Here is a 26,680-nt window from a genome sequence, read left to right on the forward strand (position 1 = left end):
CAATCCAGAAAGAACCACCCATCAATGCTTTCGAATCCAACTACCGACTGAATCCGACCCACCCATTGATTCCCTTTTCCTGTAACCAACCAAATTCCGGTTTCTTCCCCAAAAAATTACGACCAGCAATCCAGAAATGGCCAAATCTACCCTCCATCTCATGGTATCATTGATTCTCATTCTCTTCCTATCTATAAACCCTACGTTCTCATCGTATCCTTGATTCTCTTCGTCTTGCTATCTGTAACCCCTTCGTTGAAGATCGCATTTACGGACTCTGTGTCTAAATACAACCGGTAAGGATGTTCCTATATCTACTGTATTTCATCATTCCATCTCAGATTTATATTGCACTTTTTTTTAATCTTTATTCCTTCTACTGGATCCTCGAATGCATTGTTTGAATAGAAAAATAAGATTGTTTCGAATGCATTTTTTTATCTTCATCTTCTTTCTTCTGGATATTACGCATCCTTTTGATCTTCATCTACCTTTATCATGCATTTTTTTATCTTCATCTTCTTTTTTCTAAATATTAAACATCTTTTTGATCTTCATCTCCTGCTGTTTTCCTCAACCAGTAAAAGGAATGATCATAATTTCTTCTTTAACGACTCCCATAAGATATCAACGTCTTCCAGTGTATATGAACAATTAGCAATTACAACTTCGTAATACCAGCCGATGAAATGGTTTAATTTCAGATTAAAGTAAACAACAATTACTAACCTAAACAACAAAAACAAATTATGGGTTCTACTGAACTACAATTCCAACCTTTTGCAATGGTATAATGGAATCAGAGAATAAATAGAATGGTCCATTTCATTGGAATTAACAATTCCATCCTTCACTGATTGCATTATAAGAAACACTAATATCACAACATGTAATAGGTTGAGGACCCAATAAGTAATCAAAAAAGGCAAAAGCAATAATTCTGCATGATGCCACTGTATAATCCTCTCCACATACCACCATTTAAGATGCACATACAACTCTTCACTAATAACACCCGCTAACAAATTGTTCTTATGTTGGACCCCACCACCATAAGCAAACTAAGAAGATTGGTCGTTCAATTGAAGGGTAGAATGGGAACCACAACCGAGTCTTATGCCGACCAGACCCAGGCCTTACCTGAAAGAATTTTTAAAATCGTTTGGTTTGACTAGTCAAACTTTATTTGGTCAAAATCATGAGTGAATAGTCAATTCCCTAAGAGAGAATTTTGATGTTACTCATAATAGAATTTATGAAATTTATGAAGAGTTTTGATTGAAACTTCAGTCTATATAAAATCAAAATATTACAAATCGTTTACAAAATGGAAAGATAATAGAATCACAAGTGATGAGATTTCCACTGATTTTCAAATTCAAACCTTTTGCATGTTATTGAATAACACTTTATATTAAGGGCTTTTTGCAAAGACCTAATTTTGTTGTTTGAGATTTTTGGTGATGAGATATTAAAATTAATTGAATATCTTTTTTTTAGCTTGCATATATTGTCAAGAAGTAGGATCTGATTTTTTTTTTTAATTTATTTATAACAATCCAATAGAAATTTGATTGCAAATCAGCTTCATAACTAAGGATTGAATCATCTTCCTGGATTATTCAACAAAAGAGTGAAGGCATTTAGCGTTGACTAAGGTAAGTTTTTACCCTTTTCCTTTTGGGTGTTTTTCCCTGTTTTTGTATACAATAATTTATGTTGTGCGCGTTTTGAATTATTCTACTTATTGTTGTTTCCTTAAGATAGTTTTTTTTTTCTTTCTATCACTGTTTGTTCTGTCTCCTTCTGCATGAGTGTTGCCTTTTACGTTAATGTCTTCTAACAAACGGAAAAGAAGTTCTACCTCTGTTGCGTCGACATCAGGCCGCTCAAGGAGGATTTCATTTCCCATTGATGTTGATGTACTACCTGTTTATTATGACTGTGGTGATTGCTCTTGTGTATGCGATTTCTGTGGTGCTTTATTTTGGTTTATCGAAAGAGTTCTTTGATATTCTCGAGTTAATCACCCACGTTATACTCATTGTTGTCGATCGGGTGATGTTGTTCTTCCAAATCCTATTACTCCGCCAAATGTGTTGTCTCGGTTTTTTGAAGATGATAGTTTTATGCGCAATGTCAAAGCATATAATTCCATGTTTTCTATGACATCTTTTGGTGCAAAGGTGGATGAAGAAATTAATAAAAGTCATGCTCCATACGTCTTTAAGGTATCTGGTCAGATTTCCCATTGGATTGGGTCTCTTTATCCACAAGATGGTGGCCCCCCACGTTTTTTACAGTTATATATGTGTGATATTGAGAATGAGGTTGTTAATCGAATTCGTGCTTTTCGTGAAGACAACAACGTGGTTTTATCTGCAGATATTGTTGCTTGTCTAAGTGACATGTTAACTGCAAACAACGAATATGTACGTACTTTTAAGACAGCAAAAGAAATTTCGCAGTCTATGAGTTTGGATTCGTATGCAGTTCGTCTATTTAACACTATTCCTGATAGGAGATATGGTCCCCCGGTTGCCGGTACTTTGGGTTGCATCGTTTGTGGAGATGATGTTGGTGGCGCCTCCTATGATGTTGTCATATACTCAAAGACAGGTTTACCTCAACGTATAAGTAAATTACATCCAAGTTACATGCCTTTGATGTATCCCCTATTATTTCCGTACGGTGAAGCAGGTTGGTCTCCGCAATTACAGATACACAATCAATCTTCTGGTCAGGATAAGAACCTGACAAATAATATGTTCTACAGCTATCAGATTCATGATCGTTTAGGTGTTTACTCGCTTTTATTACGTGGTCGGCGCTTATTTCAGCAGTATTTAGTTGATGCTTATACATTTATTGAACAGTCAAGGCTAGATTACATTGAACATCATCAACAACAACTTCGTTCTGAGTATGTTACTGACATTTATGATGCTTTGTCTAGAGGTGATACTGATACACCAGTCATAGGAAGGTGTGTGTTTCTCCCCGCATCATTCGTAGGAGGACCTAGATACATGTATAAGCATTATCAGGATGCGTTGGCGATATGTAGGGTTCATGGTAAACCGCAATACTTCATTACTTTTACCTGTAATGTAAAGTGGCCTGAATATAGGCGATATACAAGTACTATTGGTCAAGGTAATATTCAAGATAGACCTGACATTATTGCTCGAGTTTTCCGAATTAAAGTTGATGCTTTAGTTGACTTCCTCAAGGAAGATAAAACTTTCGGTGATGTTGATGCACGTAAGTTGTTCATCTTTACTGGCATTTTTATATAATTTGCTCTTGAATAATGTCATTGTTTAATATATATATTTTCCAAATTATTACTATTTGTTTCCAAATCTTTACACTATAGAATTTCAGAAGCGGCGTCTTCCCCATTGTCATTTGCTTCATTGGGTTGCATCGCCGTTTAAAATTTATGAACCCGCGGATGTTGACAAATATATTACAGCGGAATTGCCCGATCCTACAACCGAGGTTGCATTATATCGGACAGTAACCACCTGCATGTTACATGGTCCTTGTGGTCTGTTAAATATGGGTGCTCCATGTATGCGAGATAATAAGTGTAGTAAGCGTTTTCCAAAAGCCTTCATGTCGTCTACAACATTTGATGATAACGGATATGTTCATTATAGGCGACATGTTGGGGTATGTCATGTACTAAAAAATGGCATAAAAGTTGATAATGGATACGTGGTACCCTACAATAAGCGATTATGCACCCGTTTTGATGCACATATAAACGTTGAACATTGTGGATAGAATATGATGATAAAGTATCTATTCAAGTATGTTTCAAAGGGTGTTGATCGTGTCCAGTTTGTCCTACAACGATCTGAATCGACTGTTGAAATTGCTTCTTCCAGCAATTTGCCTTTTGTCAATGAAATTAACACTTTTTTAGACGGTCGTTACATATGTCCTCATGAAGCTGCCTGGAGAATTTTAAACTTCCCAATTCATGAATGTGATCCAGCTGTGCAAGTTTTAGCTATTCATTTGGATGGTATGCAGACAACTATTTTTAATGGGAATACACAACTAAGCTTGGTGGTCAACAATCCTACTTTTGCTGTAACAACATTAACAGAATGGATGAACAACAACCGCATAGATATTCGAGGAGTCAATTTAACATATTTAGATTATCCTACCAAATTCCGTTGGAATGCCTCATCTAAAAGATGGAGCCACAGATTTAAAGCAAATAGTACATCAATTGGGAGACTCGCATATGTGCACCCAACAGCAGGAGAGTTGTTTTACCTTAGGATTCTATTATGTCACCAGAAAGGGTGCATATCATATGATGATATTCGTACTGTACACGGAATTACACACTCTACTTTTCGTGCGGCTTGTGAGGCTTTGGGTTTAACCGGTGATGATCGGGAATGGTTAGCAGCTTTTACTGAGGCATCTTCTTGGGCTACCGCAAGTGAAATGCAGTCTCTTTTTTGTCATTTGCTTCTATTTTGTGATGTAGGTAGTCCATTTCTCTTATGGGAATCTGCAAAATCCAAAATGGGGGATGACATTCATCGTGAATTAACTTTAGAGTCTCCTACTCCCGAGTTAAATTTACACGATGACATTGTAGAACAACAAATACTTCTGGAAATTCAGAAATTGTTACTTGCGTCTACACCATCTAGATCCCTTGCAGATTTTGGCTTACCTCTGCCTTCACCGTCGCTCCTTGCTGTACTTAGAAATCGACTCCTCCTTGAAGAAACAAACTATGACAAAGAATCACTGCTTCTCAGCATGCATCTATGGTTTTACAGCTAAATCCAGATCAAATTAGAATATATGAGGATATTGTAAATGCTGAACAAAACCAAAAACAACTACTTTTGTTTGTATATGGACACGGTGGCACCGGAAAAACATATCTATGGACTACCATACTGTCATACTTCAGATCTATAGGAAAAATAGTGCTAGCTGTCGCAGCCTCAGGTATCGCATCCCTACTGCTACCTTCAGGACGCACTGCATATTCTAGATATAATTCCAACAGAACTTACAGATAGATCATGTTGCAATATTAAAAAGAATACCCAACTTGCGGAGCTGTTGAAAAAGACTTCAATGATTATATGGGATGAAGCTCCAATGAGTGATTGGCGATGCTTTGAATCTTTGGATCGATCGTTGAAAGATGTACTCGAAAATAACAAATGTCATTTTGGTGGAATGTCAATGTTGTTAGGCGGTGATTTCCATCAAACACTTCCTGTTCAACCAAAAAACACAAATTAACAAATTATAGCCTTAACTTTACCTAACTCATATTTATGGCCTCATTTTACCGTTTACAAGTTACACTACAATATGCGTCTATCTAATGCAGATAATACAACTATTCCTTCTTATTCCTTATCTGAATTTGCTTCTTGGCTCCTTGATATTGGAAATGGAAATATTGGCGTTCCAGATGCAACCGATCCAGAAAACACAAAAGTTATAGATATACCTCCCAAATTTATCATTGACACAACGAAAGGACTTCAATCACTTATAGATTTTGTATATGGAAGTGAAATATTGGCTAACCCATCACCTGAAAATTTATTAGAAAGAGCCATTATTTGTCCGAAAAATGAAACCGCAGATAAGGTGAATGCTTTCATCTCACTGAAGAATACAGGTCATCAAATTGTGTATAACAGTTGTGATTCAGTCATCTTGCATACACAAGACACAATCGAATTAGACACCTTATATCCACAAGAATATCTTAATAAATTAGAATTTTCGGGGGTTCCAACACATGAATTGCTTTTGAAAATTAATACTCCCATCATGCTTTTAAGGAACATCAACCAAAAAGAAGGTTTATGTAACGGGACAAGACTAATTGTCTCCCAATTATTGCCATTCGTTATCGAGGCCTTTATTATAACAGGAACTTCTGTAGGAAAGCGGGTGTATATTCCAAGAATCAAATTTGTACACAACACTTCCGATTTGCCTTTCATTTTCACCCGAAAACAATTTCTAGTCAAAGTATGTTATGCAATGACTATTAACAAAAGCCATGGACAATCTCTAAAGAAAGTTGGGTTATATTTACCACAATCTGTTTTCACGCATGGGCAACTATATGTAGCATTGTCAAGAGCTACCTCACCACAGTCAATTAAAATTCTCTTGGATCCTGAATGTGATATACCCGCAAATACCACCAGAAAATGTCGTCTTTAAAGATTTGCTAGCAAAAATTGATATGCACGAGGTTTGCATATCATCCATGATTTTAAAATCTTAAATTGTACTAAATTGAATTACATACATGTCACATATATCTATACTACATCTCTAAATTAACAATATGGTAGAGTATACTAACTATATTTCATGTTTACACAGTCACAAAATCATGTCACTCGAAGTGGATAGAATTTCAAACCTACGCACCGGATGCATGGGAAAAATGATACAGGTGCGCGTGCTGCAGAAATGGAAGCCTAACTTCAGAAAAAACGAAACATGGTTCATCATCATAGATAAAAATGTAAGTAATACTGAAAGTCAATATATTCTTTTACACTATATTACTTTGAAAAATATAAGCTATAATCTTATGCATACATTAGGGGGATGCAATTCAAGTACTTGGACAAAGAGCCGATCAATCATATGTTGAGTCTTCACTACTTGTCTCCCAATGTTACCAAATTAAAGACTATACATGCACTAACGTTGATCCATATCAAAAATTCATTTCCAACCCATTCCAAATAAATGTTGGTGCTGCATCAACGATTGAGGAAATACCAGATGACGATAGCATTCCAAGAACAAACTTCCACTTCTATTCAAGATCACACCTAAATACTATTGCCGACAAAAATATCGAGTATCCAGGTATAAAATCCTACATTATATATTCATATAAAGATTTATAGATACCTTCATATTGCCATCTATTTACCTAATTAACATTAAGATTTTAATGAGTATTACTACACATATTTTATTGGAGCTTTCATTAATATAAAAGACTGTAATAAAAAAGATGGAGAACCTTTCGTAAGTATGACATTAAAAGATGAAAAGTAAGTTATAAATACTAGATATATTACATATATCACACTAGCTAATTATGCACTTATATGTTCATTAATATTGATAATAGTGCTGAAGACATGCCAATAATTCTGTGGAAGGAGTGCATAGAATCTACAGACAAGTTCAACGGAAAAGAATTGACATCACACTCCAATCCAGTAGTCGTTGCCCTTACCAATATGAAAGCCACATTGTACACAGGTCAGTTCTAGATTTTACCTACATGCACTATAATTTTTACGGTTTCCTATTTCCAACTCATAATTATCTATTCCACAGCAAGTTTGAAACTAACATCTACTAGCGCAACACATATGTATGTAAACCCCGAGATAGCAGAAACACGATCTCTAATCCACAGGTCATATCCATTCATAACAACACAAATAATATATATGTAGAACCATATACAACCACTAACTCAATAAATATAAGCAGATTCCAAGGACAATTACCTGCAACATCCACCCCATCTGCTATACCAACAACTTTACAACAATTCAACAGTCTGGAACACTCTCATACTGTGGTAAGCTACATGACTTTAACATTTCCTAATATTACTAATTGCTACAATCAACATATGCTAACAAAAAATGAATACATACGTAGGGAAAAACATATGTTGTAAAAGCAACAATTTCTGACTTCACTTTTAGAGATACCTGGTATTATGTCCGGTGTCCCAAATGTGCACGATCAATATTCAAGAAAGGTGACGAGTGGTTCTGTACAACTCATGGAACTGCCAATCAACCAAATTTCCAGTATACACCTACATTAACTTACATTTTCCTTACTATTCTTAAAAACAACAATGTAACTATATTTGCACATGCAGCTACAAAATCGCAGCAGTTATCGCAGATGCAACAAACTCTACAACCATCTTCATGTCTGATGATGCCACACGTAGCCTCACAAATACATCCGTGCAAGAAATGCTTAACAAGCACCCCGATGACACCAAAAAAGTTCTACCCTCAACAATTGAACAACTTAAAGGCTCAACAAGAAATATGTTTATAGAGTGCAGCAAATCATCCAGTTCCAACAACATCCTTCCTATAATCACCAAATTAACTACGTGTGAAATTTTAGAAAACCCAGCCATATCACCGCTAACAACAACAGTAACGCCAACAACAACAAAACACACCGGAATCAACAACAAAGACGAGACGACACCTAAAAAATCACGCAAAACTGGTAAACGCCTACCACTCGGCCCTACAGGTAAGATTTATAAAAACTTATATATTTATACAAACATTATATGACAACACTCTCTTTACTGTGCAGTTGATGTTCCAAAAACCTCGCCTCAGAAACAGAAAAAAAAAAACAAGGAACAAGGATAAACATAATCTCAAATGTAACCCTCAAACACCCAAGCACAACCCACTACATTGTTAATATCTTATCTACACATCCAAGGACATGTATTTTATCTTTTCAAACATCTATGTATATAAACGAAACAAACAATAAGGATGGTGTTAAACTATGTTAAAACAATTGTATCTTATGTATAACTGACAACCATGGTGGTAAACTATGTTAAAACACTTGTATCTTATGTATGTCATATAATTCGCTTAGCTATAATAACCCTCACGTCCACTTCCACCATATGCTTTTACACACAAGACCCATCACATATAAAAAATATAAATTATCTTTATTACATGCTTAACATCCACTTACCATAAACCAACCAGAATCCTACCTCTACATAATTTATCTCTAATAATATCATCTACCACACATTTACATCATGAATAAAAATAGAACCATTATTCCACAAATCGAAGCAACGCTAAACAAAAGCCAATACACAATGCATCTAAAAAATGATGTAGGCTACTAACATAAATCCCTTTTACTCACATTACATGGAAAATGGCGCATGAAACTGCAACATAAATATGTCTCGGGGCGAAGCCCGGGTAATACACCTAGTTTGATTTAAGTTATGTGACTATGCTTATCAGCTTATGTGTATCGTGTTCCCTAAATCAACTAGTCATCATTATTACGTTAATAATATATGGGTTCATGGATCAATCGCCAACGTGAATCTGATGAACGAAACCAAATATAACCCACGAACTCGTGAACTTGTATAAATAAACGGGTTAGACGGGTCGTGTCCGGGTTAGCGTTTCCAACCCGCGTCACGAACAATTTTACTGGTCGTGTACATGTTGATGCTTTTTGACAGGGGCGGATTTAGGGGGGTTCTGGGGTGACATCGGCAACCCCTAACTTTTCCGGCCGTAGTGGAAAAATTTTCGAACTTTTTAAAAAAAATTATTTTTTCTACTATTGTGCAACCCCTAACTTTCACGTGCAACCCCTACTATGAAATCCTGCGTCCGCCTTTGCTTTCTGACCCACCGATCCAAACCTGACACGATTGCCACCCTCATCGTGTACCATTAACATTGATATACTTCTGAAATCCAAAATCCGAAATAGCCTCATCTCATACTTATGGTTATTTCGAAAAAAAAATACCTGCATCCATATTGATCATTTTTATGAATGTCCTTAAAAATTCCTACGATTTCAGATTAATTGGCTAAATATTTCTTTATAAGTTGAAAAGATATTGCATATTTTGTAAAATTGTTACATACTTACATAATTGAAAAAACCAGTGATGCATAAATAATTACTTAACGCAGTTCCTTTAATTTTTTTTTTTTTTTTAATATGAAATATGAAAGTTTAATATATATCAATCGAAGGCAAACGGGCAGTAAGCTGCGCCGGTAGCTCTTTCTGAATGTCAAACACACAATACGACACCTCGTTTGGTTATTTTTTTTCAAAACTCAAGTGGCAATTTTCGTAATATTTGGTCCACCATTGGTCTCTTTTGCATTGCGTTTGTTAAAAGTTAAAACCCACGTCCCTGCACCTTTCCACATTCGGCTTACTCTCTCTCTCTCTAGTTTTCTGTGAGAGAAAACATCTGTAACAATGGCGGAAATTGTACGGAAGCATGGACATCGTATGTCGATGAATAGACGCGATGAAGTTGGAAAAGAAAAATGGGCGAAGCATTACTCTTCGAATCACCAGATACTGTTAGTTGGAGAAGGAGATTTCTCCTTTTCTCTGAGTCTGGCGATGTCATTTGGCTCTGCCTCAAACATTGTCGCCACTTCTCTCGACTCTTATGGTAATCAATCTTTACTGCTTTTATCATCTATTAAATCGCCGTTTCCAATCCTAAAAAGTCAATAAGTTTCCATAATCAGCTTGATGCATTATATTTGTTAAGATTGTAGGCCTATTTTTACTTTTTTTTTTGATGCCGTTCCTCCATGGTTAATGCTGAAAGCGTATATTGACTGTGATAAATTTGATCCTTTATATATGTGTTAAACATTTAGTTATTTCTTTGTATCAAGCTCTTTGAAAGTTCTGATTTCAAAGTTTTCAACCCATTTGTATAAAGATGGGTTCATTATGTTATTTGTATCAGATTATTTTGGAAGTTCATTTACGTTACATTTTAGTGGTTTATAAATAATGGATGAGTAAAACTAAGTTTAATGATTTGGTATAGATATGAATAGTGTAAAACTCTTTTGATGTTCACCGTATATCCACACTGTTCATTGTAGTGCAACACCTTTTTTGCAACATAAATTATTAAATTAATTGTTTAAAATAATGTTTGTAAGTTTAATATTTATTGATTTGTTATTAATTGAAATGATCCCTTTTGGGAAGCATGGTTTTCGTGGGTTTTTGGGAATGTTTTATGATTTGAGCAAATCAAACCAGTCAGTCTTTTGCTTCAAATGCATAACTTAATGGTTTTGTGATTTGAGCAAAATTTGATTTTTTCCTAGATATTCTTATCAAGAAATACAATAGAGCAAAATCAAACTTGGGTATCCTGCGTTATTTTGGAGCTCAACTATTACATGGAGTTGATTCAATCAACATGAAACTTCATACCGATCTTCGAATCCGAAAGTTTGACCGAATTGTATATAATTTCCCACATGCCGGCTTCCTAGGGAAAGAAAGTGATCACTTGGTCATCATGTAAGCTTCCTTTTACTTGAAACTTTTCAAACTCATAGTAATATATATTTATCCTCAAAATTTTAAAGCTTCTTTTGCTTTACTCATAGGATGCACAAAAATTTGGTTCGTGGTTTCTTCATGAATGCAATCGACATGTTGCTTCCAAAGGGTGAAGTTCATGTAACTCACAAGACTGCTCACCCGTTTGACACATGGAATATCGAAGAACTGGCAACTCAAAGTGGTTTAACATTGATTGAATGCATCGATTTCAAGATTGAAGATTATCCTGGTTATAACAACAAAAGAGGAGATGGTAAGGATTCCGACCTTCCATTTCCTTTAGGCAAGTGTAGTACTTTCAAATTCATATTATCTTCACAAGCCATGGAATATCTAACCACTTCACACCATAGAAGAAACTCTCAACAACCTCAAGAAATTCCATTACAAACAGGAAATGCAAGAATGGATTCGAATCCTTCATCAATTATGATGAAGAGCAAGGAATGCTTTTGGATTTTTAGGGAGTATTTCAATCATGCGCGATTGACATCTGGGAAAACTGATGACTATCTTCCAAATTCTGTTAAGGACATGCTAAGAATCGGGTTTGAAAGATACAATGCAGAAAATCATGGAAAACCCTTGGATGGTTATGTACATCTTTTAAAAGAGCTTCATAGTTTAAGTAAAGAGAGGGTCACATTCTTGCAAAGGTGGTTGATGGAAATGGATCACTATCGCTTGTAAGGTCTGATTTGATATTTACCTTCTGATTTTTGTATCAAACGCTCGTGGACATGGTTGTAATCTGTGAATCCAGGAGAAAAAAAAAAGCATGTGAACTGTGATTTCTGGCTTTTATGTTTGTTTTTTTTTAATGAAAATATATCACATGGGCACCACATCAGAAATTTATTGAAACAGAATTAAAATTTACTGATCGAAAATGTATAATCAGAAATTTAGAGTATTTTGGAGTTTCAAAATTAAGTTTTGGTATGGGATCAAGTCAAGAAGGCTATGCACTGCGTTGACAGAGAGAAAATGTTCCTTTTTTATGTTTCGCTAACCCTACGATTAGCACAGGGTATCCTTGGTGTATATTTTGGGATATTAAAAAAGTGTATTTTCCGAAAAAAAAATATATATATTTGGCACAATGAAAAGACACTTCAATAATCAATAAAAATATATATACACATTTTTTATTTGCTTTTCGAAATTCGAAAAACATAGTTTTTAGTTTAATTCATGGCTTAAATAAGTATATGCACAATCCATGGCTCAAATAGAGGTGCATAAACACCGGTTATAAGAAAACCGGTTTTAGTTATATTTAGTTCGGTTTTTTTGGAAGAGAATTTGTGTTAAAAATGGTTTTTAGAAATGGTTTTTTCGGTTAGAAAACTGGTTCAGTTCAGTTTTTTTTTAGAAAAAACGGTTTTTGGTTTAAAGAAAAACGGTTCCAAACCAGCGGGTCGGTTATTTTTATGCTATTTCTCATAAAACCGGTTTTAAAATAAACGGTTCAACAAGTGCACCTCTATGTTCAAATGATGTTGCAAAAGAGTTTTCTGGATTTAAAATCAAGTGAATTAGCATTTTGATGTCCTTGACAATAGCGATTTTTGTTTCATGTCTTGGTTTAGTTGTTATATACCATAAACGGTGAGTTCAAAATCCAAATCAGACCATTTCTCTTTCGAATTCGGTGATCATTTTGGTAATGAGAAAAAAATATTAGGATATGGTCACTTGTGAATATCTGCTATATTTACTATAGGATAGAACATATTCACCAATATTTCATTATTCAATTTGTATAGTATTAGCCTATGTATCATTTTGTTATATATTTAATTTATATGTTCCGCATTCTATATACATATACGTAATGTTGGTTTGTTTGAAAACATCCAATTCCAAAAGCAAATATGAAATTTAGTTTGAAATGTGACCTGAAACGGAAGCCAAAAACAAAATTCGATTTCGTTTTGATTTAAAGATATTGGTATTTTCACAGCCAACTGGAATATGAAGAAGGTGATTGGGATTGCATAAAATATAAAATAACTTATATTCTTCCTGTAATGATCGCTTATACACATAATTTTAATTTCTATTTGACATGAAGCTATGAACTCAAAAACAAACATGTTATTTTGATGCCCAATGCAGATAAGGTGTTTTGGGCTACAAAGAGTGACAAATGGCAAATGCCAATATCAATTAGCCGACCATTACTTTTATAAAAATGATTTGGATTTTAAGTTGGCGTTTTGGATAAATTGTTTCTTTCACGTTGTTTTTAGTAAATTCGTTAAAGTGTAACTTTTAATACATAAAATGTTTAATTTTTTTTATTTGGTTTGAAAACACTTTTAATACATAAAATGTTTAATTTTTTTTTATGTGGTTTGAAAACCAGATATGAAAATTAGCTTCAAAATTTGACCGATTAAAATATTGGTTTTCCAAAGCAAAGTCGAATACACCTAGCCATATATAGTTCGTAGTTGTGACGTTTCGTATAAAATCCTATTGTTATCTTCATTAACGTTTGTGATATCTCATATTAGCACATAGAAACAATCACATAAAACATGTGAAATGCTACAAATCTACAATTCATTCCAAAAAACATAGGAAAGCCAGGAATCAGATTTCACAGTTGTTTTTCTAGATCCCAAATATATACTAGTACTATATACGAGCACTTGGACACAAAAAAGTGTGATCCACATGAAGCAAAAAGAGAGCACAAGCTGACCTCTTAATTAATACTGATGATCAATTTCCCATAATCTGTTTCGCAAGAATACTAGCCTCCTTCTGCTTAAATTCCAAAGCTCTTCCAAATGATTTAAATAACCATCCAAGGGTTTCCCACAATCATCTGCATTGTATCTTTCAAACCCTAATCTCAGCATGTCCGGAACATTATACGGGAGAAAATAATCAGGTTCCCCAAAGGTGTATCGTGCATGATTGAAATACTCCTTGAAAATCCAAAAGCAATCACCAGTTTGCAAAGGATTCATAACAATCTGTTCATTCGCTCTTTGTAATGGAATTTCTCGAGGTTTTTGACGCAATAGTTTCAAGGGTTTTGAAGTTACTATGAATTTAAAAGTATTGCATTCCCCTAGAGGAAATGCTCCGTCGGGATTCCTACCAGCTCCTCTTTTGTTGTTGTAACCGGGATAATCTTCAATCTTGAATTCGACACATTCAATCAATGTTAAACCACTTTGAGTTGCCAATTCTTCAATATTCCATGAGTCAAACGGGCGAGCAGCCTTGTGTGTCACATGAATTTCACCGTTTGGACGCAACATGCCACTTGCGTTTCTCAAGAAACCACGTACCAAATTTCTATGCTTCCTACAATTAAAATTTACAAATTTCTTTTGAACTTATGTACGAAAAGAATGATGGATTGTTTGAAACAAGAAAAGAAGCTTACATGATGACCAAGTGATCACTTTCCTTCCCCAAAAAACCAGCATGTGGGAAATTGTATACAATCCGGTCAAACTTCCGCATTCGAAGATCCATGTGAAGCTTCATTATGGTTGAATCAACTCCGTGTAGTATTTGAGCTCCAAACTTACACAACATTTCTAGGTTTGTTTTTGCTCTCTTGTATTTCTTCATAACAACATCTATTAATATATTAAGCCACAATCATAATTAACAGTTTTAACAATTAACACCAATACCTTACGCATTTAAAACAAAAAAATTGACTCTTTAGAGTTTAGACAAAGCAAATCAAGAGCATAAAGTTTGTAAATACTTTGAATATTCATGCTATTTTTGACTACTTTCTTATTTTAATGTTTTTAGTTTTATCCTTTCAATCATAACCAATAACATGTCCACAAATTTGATACAATCAACTAAAGGAGTGTAAAATTTGGGGTTTAACAATTGTACTACCAACGACATTCATCATTCGACGTCTTTTAATAGGTTTAAGAACTCAGTTACTTTGATGCCATATTTGGTACAACACAATATTTACGATTAACCAATATAAGTCATCAAAACTTATTATTGAATTCTTAACCCTCAAACCTTTTTCAGTGGGTTTAAGCACCGAAGTTTATTGGGGTTCTTAATTTCTTATATGTCTTCAACATAGAATGAGCGCAAGATAAATGCTTCGAGAAAAGCAAAATAAACCTTTCATTATTTACTACCGGAGAAACTCAACGAGAAAATATGCTCATATCTGCGAAATAGAATGCATCAAGTGATTATGTAAACCCTAGATTTAACAGATGATCAAAGGAGCAATGATTCATTACCATAAGAATCGAGAGAAGATGCTACGATGTTGGAAGCAAACCCAAAAGACATCGCCAAACTCAGAGAAAAAGAGAAATCTCCTTCTCCAACCAACAGTATTTGGTGGTTCGAAGAGTAATGCTTCGCCCATTTTACTTCCCCGAGTTCATCGTTTCCGTTCACCGACGTGCGCCGTTCATGCGTCCGTACAATTTCCGCCATTGTCACCGATTATTTGTCTGACAAAAAATTCTCCAGGGAGAAAGACGGGGGCGGAAAGGTGCAGGAATGTGGGTTGTATCAACTATCAACGCAAGCTATATAATTCAAAAAGGACAAACGACTGCACCAAAAATTACCAAATTGCCACTTAACATTTGAAAAGGGTAAGAACCAAATTGGCATGGCTAATGGCTTGACTACTCGGAAGGATAAATATATGATTAGGAGATACTATCATGATTAGATTGCCGCCGGTCATCGTTAGGCCGTGTCGCCATGATATAGCTATGGTTATGGTTCCAGTTAGACCCTTCGACTTTCGGAAATTACAATTTCAATTACCTAAATTATAAATATGGGATAATGTAAGAAAACTTGTATGATTTGATTTAATTGGTCCCTTGTCTTATTTTCTTGCAGTATGACGGCATAAGGTGTAAATGGTTGTGCATGGGAGAGGAGGTTTTAAAAAAGTGTAATTGTTTTTTTTTTTCTTTCTCCTTCTTCGACTGAAAAGGTCAATTTCTAAAGAAACTAATAAAGCCAACTTGGTAATTCTCTGATTAATGATCACCTATGTAGGTTTTACAATATGTTTATTAAATAGAATGAAAGACTAACAAACTAGCTAAACAAATGGATTCTAGATAAGAACATAAACTATCGGATAGGCTAAGGATTAAATAAATCCTTTACTCCCCCTCAAGATGAGCATGGAGGTTCCGAATGTTCATCTTGACATGTAGGGATTGTAGCTTATCTGAACCAAGTGGCTTTGTAAGAAGATCTGCAAGCTGATCACGAGTATGAATCCAGATTGGAGCTATATCTTTAGACTCTACTCTTTCACGAACAAAGAACCAGTCCATCTCCATGTGCTTCGTTCTCTCGTGAAAAACAGGATTGTGAGCGATGTGACGAGCTGATTGATTGTCACAGAGAAGAGATGTAGTTGTAGTGACTTTCACACGAAGTTTTGACAACCATCGAACCTATAGGATTTCACTGATGGTAGTAGCCATTGCTCAATTAACTGCCTCTGCTGAAGATCGGGAGACGATTGATTGCTTTTTGGACTTCCAAGAGACAGGAGCCCCACCCGAAAGTAACAAATAGCCCGTTCTAGAACGACGCGAATAAGGGCATCTAAGCCAATCTGAATCACTGTAAGCCACCAAATCTGGTGACCCATCTTTTGGTAGGAGGTTGCCTTTTTTGTGAATTGTTTAGGCATTTTGGTACAAATGGATGGCTGCTACATATTGGTACTATATGTAATGGATACACCCCCTTCTATATTATGTTCAATCTTTTATAATTTATACCATTCACTAATTGTTTCTGTAAATTCATACCAATTACCATTTTAATTAAACTTGTACTACAAATTCATACCAATTACACTTGTAATGGATACATATTGGTAGTATATAATTAAACTTGTACTACAAATTCATAACAATTACAATTTTAATTCAATTTACTCCAAATTCATACCACTTGTTACATTTACTGAAATTACAATTATTACCATTCACCAATTGTTACCATTTAACAGCTTCTACTCCAAATTCATACCACTTACCATTTTTTGTACTTCAAATTCCTTTTACTGAAATTAATCATACAACATTGCAATTAACATCCATTTACTACAATACCAACTTGTACTCCAAATTCCATTTACTGAAATTAATCATATACAACATTGCAATTAACCAATTTGTACTCCAGTTAACATCCATACATTACAAATTAACCTCCATACATTGCAAATTAACTTCCATACATTACAAATTACAATCCTAAACATTACATATACCTACCAAAGTATCAAATACCATCAAAAGCTACATATTTCATACCATCAAAAGCTACATATTTCAAGATCACAATACTAGTGGCATAACAACCAACTGCCATTAAACTATCGGATATGCTAAGGATTAAATAAATCCTTTACTACCCCTCAAGATGAGCATGCGGGTTCCGAATGTTCATCTTGACATGTAGGGATTGTAGCTTATCTGAACCAAGTGGCTTTGTAAGAAGATCTGCAAGCTGATCACGAGTATGAATCTAGATTGGAGCTATATCTTTAGAATTTACTCTTTCACGAACAAAGAACCAGTCCATCTCCACGTGCTTCGTTCTCTCGTGAAAAACAGGATTGTGAGCGACGTGACGAGTTGATTGATTGTCACAGAGAAGAGATGTAGTTGTAGTGACTTTCACACCAAGTTCTGACAACAACCATCGAACCTATAGGATTTCACTGACGGTAGTAGCCATTGCTCGATATTCTGCCTTTGATGAAGATCGGGAGACGACTGATTGCTTTTTGGACTTCCAAGAGACAAGAGCCCCACCCAAAAGTAACACATAACCCGTTCTAGAACGACGCGAATAAGGGCATCTAAGCCAATCAGAATCACTGTAAGCCACCAAATCTGGTGACCCATCTTTTGGTAGGAGGATCCCCTGTCCCAAGCTTGTTTTAAGGTATCTTAAAACGCACATTGTTACACGCCAATGGTTTATTCGAGGGTCTGAAACAAATTGGCTAAGTACATTTACTAAATAAGTGATGTCAGGACGAGTGGCTTGCAAATAAAGCAGACGACCTATGAAACGCCGGTACATGTTGGCATCTATGCTCTCTTCTTTATCCCCTCTATCGAGCGTGAGATTCTGTTCCATTGGAAATTTGCTCGGTTTGCATCCAAGCATGCCCGTATCTTCTAAGATATCCATAGTATATTTTCGTTGGCTCAGAACTAAACCTTCTTTCGTACGAGATACCTCGATACCCAAAAAATATTTCAAGCTACCAAGATCTTTGATACTAAATCTAGCATCAAGATTGGATTTAGTATCTTCAATTTTAGTGGTGTCATTTCCAACGATAATGAAATCGTCCACGTAAATGAGAGCGGCAACGAAACTAGTCTTGTTTTTATGAATGAAGAGAGAATGGTCTGCATGTGACGATTTAAATCCCATGTCACGTAGGGCTGCGATGAACTTGTGGTACCAATATCTGCTTGCTTGTTTTAATCCGTACAACGATTTCTTGAGTTTGCACACTCGCGAGTCACCTTCCTTACCAAATCCTTGAGGCATCTTCATATAAACATCTTCCTCGAGGTCGCCATGCAGAAAGGCATTATTCGCATCTAATTGGTGAATTATCCAGTTGTTCTTCACAGCTAGAGTTAATAAAATTCGTACAATGACCAATTTATCGACTGTAGCGAATGTGTTGTGAAAGTCGACCCCTTCCATTTGAGTGTATCCTTTAGCGACAATATGAGCCTTGTATCTTTCTATGGCACCGTCGGGCTTAAATTTTATTTTATAACTCCATTTTGATTCTATGGCTCGTTTTCCTTCTAGCAGCATTACGAGTTCCCAAGTATCATTATCTTCCAAGGCCTTGATCTCCTTCTTCATGGCATCACACCATTTTGGATCATGAGCTGCATGCTTAAAACTTCTAGGCACATCGTGAGTCACAATAGCAACCAAGAAAGCTTTATGAGAAGTCGAAAATTCTTTATATGAAATATAGTTGGAAAGGGGGTGTACTGTAGAAGCAACATGATTGGCAGCGGGTGATGCATAGTCAATCGATGGGGTAAATTAACCTCGTAATCTTGATACCTGACCGGTTGAGCCTTTGATCTAATGGGCCTGGCGTTGTCCAAGGGAAGAGGCTCATTAATTCTGAAATATGAACTGGAATATTGGGCCTGTTGCACAACAGAATCATGATTAGTTGGGCTTGAGTTGTGATCTTGGTGCATAGTGGAATCATGGCGTGTTTCGTGATCATTGGTTTGGTTGTCATTGCTAAAATATTCATCGTCTTTAGGGTTGTGATGTATGGCTTCCTCATCACCCTCTAGCTGAAAAATATCGTCTGGTTTTGAGTTGTCATGTTCCTTTGCTACGTTCATAGGAAATTGGTTTTCAACAAATTGTACATCCCTTGAGACTATGATCCTTTTGCTTTCCAGATCAAAAATCTTATAACCCTTGGTACCACTCGGGTAGCCAACAAATATCCCTGGTCTTCCATGCGGCTCGAACTTATCTCCCCCTATCTCAGTATTGTGATGGTAAGTTAAACAACAATAGGGATGTTATTCGGGTCGGAACTGAACCGAACCGACCCGAACCCGAATAAACCGAAAACTGAATAAGGGTAATTGTATGAACCGAAAACCGAACCAAATAAGGAATACGGGTTCGGTTCGGGTATTATTCGGTTCGGTTCGGTTCCGACCCGAATAACCCAAATAACATGTACAAGATGATTAAGAAATCGAATAACCCGAATATTTTGTATTACTTTTGTAGCTTATGATTTCATAACAAATCATTTAATGAAAAAAATCAAACACTATAAATTAAACATCCAAAACACCCAAAAATCTATCTATAAGTATATAACCCGAATAATCCAAATAACATGTACAAGATGATTAAGGAGTCGAATAACTCAAATAAATATTGTATTTTGTATGAATTTTGTAGCTTATGATTTCATAACAAATTTTTTAAAGAAACAAATTAAACACGAAAAATTAAACATCTAAAACACCCAAAAATCTATCTATAAGTATATGACCCGAATAACCCAAATAACATGTACAAGATAACTTTTGTAGCTTATGATTTCATAACAAATCTTTTATAGAAACAAATTAAACACTAAACATTAAACATCCAAAACACCCAAAAATCTATCTATAAGTATATAAGTTAAACACCCAAATTAAAATATGAATCTTAAGTTTTTATCCATATCCAAAGTAACATTTTTCAAACACGAATTAATTATTCAGGAATATTAATTGGTTGTTTTCCCTTCCCATCTTCGTTCTTTATCGCCTCTTCTAAAGCTTTCGCGATCTCATCGTCTTTTAAAATTTCATCAATGTTGTCCACAGTTGGCTTTCTTGATTTCCTTACCCAATCTTGAGTGCAAACCAAAGCCTCTACTATATTTGCAGACAAATTTGTTCGATATGGATCCAATATCCGCCCGCTTGTACTAAACGCCGCCTCTGACGCCACGGTAGAGATTTGCAGTCTCAAAATAGCTATCAACATAAACATAGAAAATGTTAAAATATAATTATAAAAAAAGTATATAAATAATAAAGTTATACCTTTCGCCATACGGGATACAATTGCGTAACGAGATGTATTTTGTTTCTACCAAAGTAGAATATCAAAATCTTTATTGTATTTAACTGACTGCTCGTTTAAGTATCGTGTCAACTCCGTTTCCATTGATGCCGATGGGTAATCAGTTTGTACTATTAAATCACCCATGAAGTCGTTCTCGTCATCAATCACAACTACATCTTCATGACCATGTGCTTGATTTTGAGAAGAGTCGGTATTGTCAAACTTTGATTTGTAGAAATAAAAAAAATTCTCAAATCTTTGTTGAAGACCCCGTATTAAGGCCTTAGCCTTCAAAATGACTTCCGAGTTGAGCATATGATCTTTTTGTGGATTCTTCAACTTAATCAACTTCTCAAAAGCTTGTTGAAAAAAATCAAACTTGAACCGTGGATCTAATATGACCGCAAAATACAAAAAATCATTTAATTTTTCAAGATCGCCCCAATACTTATCGTATTTATCAATCATGTCCTTCCCGATCAAACAAAATTGGGGACTAGCCGCCCATTCCTTAATGTGTTTGTATACATCACATATTTCTCCAAAAAACCGATGTGCCATCGGTTTTGTTGACGTTGATACTATGTTAGTTTTCACCTTGAATTTCTCGAGAAATCCACCCATAACTCTACAAATGTTGAAATGTTCTTTTGAGGGGGTCAAAACGTCCTGAACAAATGTAGGATCTATTATAATAAAGTAAATGTTAGTATAGCGTATATATTTTTTTGTAAACAAAACAACTTTAATACCCCTTATTTAGGAGCCTGTATCTCACTGAATATACAACCAAATAACGCATTTAAATAGTGTAAACTATAGTTCAAATTGGACAAATAACAAAGACGTTATGACACTTCAAAGTTGGCTAAAATTTTGGAAAAACGTTGAAACAAAAAAAACTCAGATTTAATATCCAATGTTTAGAGGCTTGTAAATCACTGAATTTACAACCAAATAATGCGTTTAAATAGTGTAAACTGTAGTTCAAATTGTAAACTACAATCTGGAAAAAAAATCGGGCTAATCAGACAAATATCGAAGACGTTATGACACTTCAAAGTTGGCTAAGAATTTGGAAAAATGCTGAAACAGAAAAACTCAGATTTAATATCCAATGTTTAGAGGCCTATAACTCATTGAATATACAACCAAATAACGCGTTTTAATATTGTAAACTGTAGTTCAAATTCTAAACTACAAGCTGGAAAAAAAATCGGGTTAATCGGACAAATAACAAAGACGTTATGACACTTCAAAGTTGGCTAAAAATTTGAAAAAATGTTGAAACAGAAAAACTCAGATTTAATATCCAATGTTTAGAGGCGTGTAACTCACTAAATATACAACTAAATAACGCGTTTAAATAGTGTAAATTTTAGTTCAAATTGTAAACTACAAGCTTGAAAAATAATCAGGCTAATCAGACAAATAACGAAGACGTTATGACACTTCCAAGTTAGCTAAAAATTTGCAAACATGCTGAAATTAAAAAAAAAACAATGGAATGGAATATGAAATTACCTTTGACTTCAAACATGCCAAAAATCTTCTCCAAATCCACTGCAATCTGCAATAACTCGTATGTGGAGTTCCATCGAGTTGGGCTATCATTGCACAAAAACTTTTTGGATTCCACATTTAGCTCTTTCATGCATTCTTTAAACCTTCGAATCCGTTGTGTAGAATTCCTAATGTATTTAACGGTCTTGTGCATGCACTTGATACTAGATTGATGTTGATCAAACCCATCCCTAACAATAAGGTTAAGGATGTAGGTCATACACCTTACGTGTAATTGTTTTCCCCCATCGTACAAGTTTGGTAGCTTTTTCATTAGAATTTCGATTGTTTTGTCATTCGCACTATCATTGTCAACGGTTATGGTCATTACGTTATTGATACCCCACTCTTGAAGACAAGTCAACAACGTGCGCCCAATGTCTTATCCCTTATGACTATCTAGAGATTTAAAGTTGATAATTCTTTTGTGCATGATCCAATCTTCATCAATAAAGTGGGCCGTGACCACCATATAGCTCGACCTTTGACATGAGCTTGTCCAATAATCGATGGTCAAATGAACATTACTTAGGGGATTACTAAATAACTTAAACAAATTAGCCTTTTCTTTAAGAAAGTAATCGGTGACTCTATTTGAAATTGTGGTTCTACATGGCAAAACTACTTTCCCATTTAATGCATTTTTATACTCAATAAATGATTCGTTCTTTACAAACTTGAACGGTAATTCTCCAACTACAAATAAGTTTAACAAAGCTTTTTTTATTCTTTTCTCATCATGCTTCCAAGTCCCAATACTATTCTCTCCGTTTTCATTTTTTTTAAAATTTAAAGTGGTTTGGTTTTCTAGTTTTTTTTTTCTAAATTTTTTGGGTTCATTTTACATCTTTCCGTATGTTTAATCATACTAGAAGTACCGTTTGCACCGGATTCGGTTTTGAGCAAAGTTGCACATTTTTTGCAATTGCTATGTCTAACTTTGTCAATATGAACTACATCATAATCACTTTAACAAGCCGCCCTTTGGGCATATTTCGTTTTCTTTGGCTTTGTTGCTTGACTTGTTCCTTCAACTTGTGTGTTATCAACAAACACATATTCATCATCAATCTAAAGCATAATAACAAAATCATTTAAATATAATAGAATACCAATATAGGTTATTTAACATTTCAATAGATTGATCAATATGGAATGAAACAAGTAAAAGAACATATAGGGTTGTTGTCACACCCCAAAACTGGAACGGCGAAAACGTTTGGGGTGGAGGACGTCATGTTTAGTATCACAAGACATGCATCATAGTAAGAAAAGTAATGAACAACCATTTCATTAGAGAGAAAGTGTTTAGAATGCGTGTGTTCACAAAACATAGAATACATAATCAAATAAAAAAACAAGACTTGAAGCTACTTTGCTCCATCTTCTGAATTCCCAGCATGAGTACCTGTCTACTAGTTTCCTGAGAATACAATTTATTTTGAAAGAGTTGATCAGTAATTAAGCCGGTGAGTTCATAAGATTTTAGTGATGTAAGTAAGTTGTAGAAAGTTGTAAAATGTAGTTGAAAAATGTAATTGTAAAATGTAGTAAGTTGTAAGTTTTGTTTAGAAAAGTTCGCATGTTCCTCTAGAAAATCCTATATTTCCTACTTTAATGAAAGATAAGTAAAAATAACTCTACAATCCTTTCTATGAGTACTAAATGGATACAAGTTATATAAGACTCAGAGTAAACAAACAATCGATTGTGCGCATCTGCCCTAAGGCGGAAAACACACATCCCATTGTTTGTTTGATCATTGTGGTATATAACCCTGGTGTATTCACTTGTTACTCATGGAGTTAACTGTAATAGTTCCTTTATATTTAATGAAAAGATTCTTTACGAAAACCCTTATTTATTATAATAAAATGATGACCACAATGATTACTTCTATAATCACTTAGTTTATACTGGGTATATATAATCTAATCTCGAATAGATAGTTAATTGTATGAATCTGTCCTAAGCCCACAACCAAACAAGGAACAGGAAGTAAGGCGGAAAGCATACATCCAACTACCTGTTGGGTATGAATGATATATAACCAAGATGTATAAACTAAGGTATTATAGAGTTAATCACCTAAGGTCCTTTAACTTTATACTGGTTTAATAAAATGGATTAAACCCTTTACTGGTACGTTTCTAGTTTTGTATACCAAAAGTTCTTATTTGAAAAGTATGTTTTGTACTAGAAAACTATGCATTGACTTTGTGTCCTATGACTTGACCCATACATGGTACCCTTATGATGACTTAATGTATACGAAACATATATATATATATATATATATATATATATATATATATATATATATATATATATAATCGAATAGATAATAGACTAGGTGAATCCGTTCCAAGCCCACAACCAAACAAGGAACAAGAAGTGAAGCGGAGAACACCCATCCTATTATTTTTCGGATCCTATTGATATATATATATATATATATATATATATATATATATATATATATATCCTTTGATGTATACATTAAGGAATAGCATTATGGTCCCTTTCTACTAAACGTAGCCTTCTACCAAGGCATCAAATGTTATGTATGTTTGTAAAAATGTAAGCTTTCCCTAGTTTATAACTATCTTAACTCGAAAATAGTTTGAATTTGACTTACAAGTTGTGTATTTTCCCAAATGTGACTATCATTAACCAAAAATATAGTTTTTACATTACCCTTTATGTGAGAAGATCACAATGTGAATGCAATGGGGAAATAATAAAGTACTGTAGTGTTGTATTATAGTAACTACTGTTGTACTTACTACCTTAAACCAAATGTTATTTAAGGTATAATGTGAAATAATTGCACCATACTATCGACTAATAACATGACGTTTGAAAGACGTCGGAAGAAATGACATTTGGCACCCATAGACTTGCAAGTCCCACTGAACAACAAGGTGTAGGATAGTCAATCCAGTATAGATCTATACACAAATTCACGCTCTCCCTCCAGGAGTCTCTGGATACAAATCGAGCCATGATAGGTGATGCCATGCCTCAAAACAGTGGTTCACATTTATGTTATTGTATACTTGTATATGTATTGTATGTACTAGATGCATTGTATGTTCGCTCTGTTAGTATGTAGTATGTTCTCTTTGTTTCTCATATATTATGTTCTGACTAATGTATGAACTGACTCTTTGTATACTTCATTGTACTAGAAGTAATGAGTAGTATCTTCCTAAACTATACATATTATAGTTTACTAATGTTTTACTTGAACTGTTATTGAAAAGACTCATTTTACTACTAAGTTATGCTTATACTTTAAAAACAGAGTTTTGTTAAACTATAAAGCAACATAACTTAAAAAGAGTTTTTGAAATGTTTTGATCACTTATTAAGGACATAAGCAATCTTTTGAAAGATGTATATAACAAACATTTACACAATTATCATTGTGTTCAACTTGTATTCCCCCCTAAAAGCATTTAAAATAGTTAAAGGATTCATTACGGGGTATGAACTCACCTGATGTGGGTGATTTAAACGAATGTGTGTGTAAGGATGAGAAGCTCCACGAATGAAGTCCCGAGACTTAATGAGTCCTAAATGACATATAATGGCATATAGTGACATAAATATAGTGTTTGGAAGCAACTAAACGCAATGGAACACTTTACGGGACTAGGAACCACTTTGACCAAGTGTTGGAATCACATGTGATTCAATAAATGTGAGTGTAAGGCCAATTTGAGGAGTGTGCAGCCATGGGTGTGCAGCCAAGGAGTGTGCGACCGCACACTCATGGTAATGAGTGCAAAAAAGTGTTTTCCAAAGGTAGGGAGGCTTGTGGGACGATTGTTCAACAAGTGGTGAAGTTAGAAAGGCACTTTAGAGTCCCTTAATCACTAAACAAAGGGGTGTACGGCCACATGGAGTGTGTGCGTCCGCACACTCCTTGATGAACATGGTTTGGACGTTTTCTAAGGCTCATATCTAGTAAGTAACAAGCTTAAGGGATGCTACTTACAATATAGAAGCCTTTAGGGGTGTTTTGATGGTGTTTTGAGGGGTGTACAGCCACACCTGTGTATGCGGCCGCACACACCATATGATCATGAGTTCTGGGCATTTTCTAAGACTAAATCAAGTGTTCTAAGCAGCATTCAAGCAAAAGGAAAGAGTACTTACGATCTGGAGGCTCAAGAAGGCTCAAAATCACCAAGAACAAGTGTGTGTTCTTGGTGAAATGGATGAAGATTTGAAG

At 34.8% G+C, this 26,680-nt stretch overlaps 5 protein-coding genes across 5 annotated transcripts; 4 read left to right on the forward strand and 1 right to left on the reverse strand.

Annotated features, from left to right (window-relative positions):
* The first annotated feature begins 1,938 nt into the window (after nt 1–1,938).
* LOC111884761 (uncharacterized) lies at nt 1,939–5,295 on the forward strand. Its single transcript, XM_023881077.1, has 6 exons — nt 1,939–2,058; nt 2,187–3,264; nt 3,380–3,678; nt 3,793–4,734; nt 4,818–4,992; nt 5,063–5,295. Exons 1-6 carry the CDS (start codon nt 1,939–1,941, stop codon nt 5,293–5,295), a joined length of 2,847 nt encoding a protein of 948 aa, XP_023736845.1.
* A 72-nt stretch (nt 5,296–5,367) lies between these two features.
* Nucleotides 5,368–6,240, forward strand: LOC111884760 (uncharacterized). Its single transcript, XM_023881076.1, has one exon. The coding sequence runs from the start codon at nt 5,368–5,370 to the stop codon at nt 6,238–6,240; it is 873 nt and encodes a 290-aa protein (XP_023736844.1).
* Nucleotides 6,241–7,726: 1,486 nt separating this feature from the next.
* On the forward strand, nt 7,727–8,658 carry LOC111884759 (uncharacterized). The gene is made up of 2 exons (XM_052765200.1): nt 7,727–8,343; nt 8,410–8,658. The coding sequence occupies exons 1-2, from the start codon at nt 8,001–8,003 to the stop codon at nt 8,466–8,468; spliced, it is 402 nt and encodes a 133-aa protein (XP_052621160.1). The 5' UTR covers nt 7,727–8,000; the 3' UTR covers nt 8,469–8,658.
* A 1,173-nt stretch (nt 8,659–9,831) lies between these two features.
* Nucleotides 9,832–11,910, forward strand: LOC111884758 (heavy metal-associated isoprenylated plant protein 41-like). The gene is made up of 3 exons (XM_023881074.3): nt 9,832–10,297; nt 10,977–11,175; nt 11,265–11,910. The coding sequence occupies exons 1-3, from the start codon at nt 10,096–10,098 to the stop codon at nt 11,908–11,910; spliced, it is 1,047 nt and encodes a 348-aa protein (XP_023736842.1). The 5' UTR covers nt 9,832–10,095.
* Nucleotides 11,911–13,704: 1,794 nt separating this feature from the next.
* On the reverse strand, nt 13,705–15,783 carry LOC111884757 (heavy metal-associated isoprenylated plant protein 41). The gene is made up of 3 exons (XM_023881072.3): nt 15,477–15,783; nt 14,630–14,828; nt 13,705–14,547 (listed from the first exon to the last, which is right to left on the reverse strand). Exons 1-3 carry the CDS (start codon nt 15,676–15,678, stop codon nt 13,941–13,943), a joined length of 1,008 nt encoding a protein of 335 aa, XP_023736840.1. The 5' UTR covers nt 15,679–15,783; the 3' UTR covers nt 13,705–13,940.
* Between the last annotated feature and the right edge of the window lie 10,897 nt (nt 15,784–26,680).

The sequence above is a fragment of the Lactuca sativa genome, chromosome 7 (genome assembly GCF_002870075.4).
Source record: "Lactuca sativa cultivar Salinas chromosome 7, Lsat_Salinas_v11, whole genome shotgun sequence".
NCBI classification, from domain to species: domain Eukaryota; kingdom Viridiplantae; phylum Streptophyta; class Magnoliopsida; order Asterales; family Asteraceae; genus Lactuca; species Lactuca sativa.

Excerpts from the sequence above, each read along its gene's own strand:
- LOC111884759 (XM_052765200.1), top strand. The coding sequence starts at position 8,001 with ATGTCTGATGATGCCACACGTAGCCTCACAAATACATCCGTGCAAGAA. Across the intron at positions 8,344-8,409 it reads CCTACCACTCGGCCCTACAG|TTGATGTTCCAAAAACCTCG; the intron begins GTAAGATTTATA and ends TTTACTGTGCAG.
- LOC111884758 (XM_023881074.3), top strand. The coding sequence starts at position 10,096 with ATGGCGGAAATTGTACGGAAGCATGGACATCGTATGTCGATGAATAGA. Across the intron at positions 10,298-10,976 it reads CACTTCTCTCGACTCTTATG|ATATTCTTATCAAGAAATAC; the intron begins GTAATCAATCTT and ends ATTTTTTCCTAG. Across the intron at positions 11,176-11,264 it reads AGTGATCACTTGGTCATCAT|GATGCACAAAAATTTGGTTC; the intron begins GTAAGCTTCCTT and ends CTTTACTCATAG.
- LOC111884761 (XM_023881077.1), top strand. The coding sequence starts at position 1,939 with ATGACTGTGGTGATTGCTCTTGTGTATGCGATTTCTGTGGTGCTTTAT. Across the intron at positions 3,679-3,792 it reads ATTATAGGCGACATGTTGGG|AATATGATGATAAAGTATCT; the intron begins GTATGTCATGTA and ends CATTGTGGATAG. Across the intron at positions 4,735-4,817 it reads CTTCACCGTCGCTCCTTGCT|CTAAATCCAGATCAAATTAG; the intron begins GTACTTAGAAAT and ends ATGGTTTTACAG.
- LOC111884760 (XM_023881076.1), top strand. The coding sequence starts at position 5,368 with ATGCGTCTATCTAATGCAGATAATACAACTATTCCTTCTTATTCCTTA.
- LOC111884757 (XM_023881072.3), bottom strand. The coding sequence starts at position 15,678 with ATGGCGGAAATTGTACGGACGCATGAACGGCGCACGTCGGTGAACGGA. Across the intron at positions 14,829-15,476 it reads ATCTTCTCTCGATTCTTATG|ATGTTGTTATGAAGAAATAC; the intron begins GTAATGAATCAT and ends ATATATTAATAG. Across the intron at positions 14,548-14,629 it reads AGTGATCACTTGGTCATCAT|GAAGCATAGAAATTTGGTAC; the intron begins GTAAGCTTCTTT and ends TTTTAATTGTAG.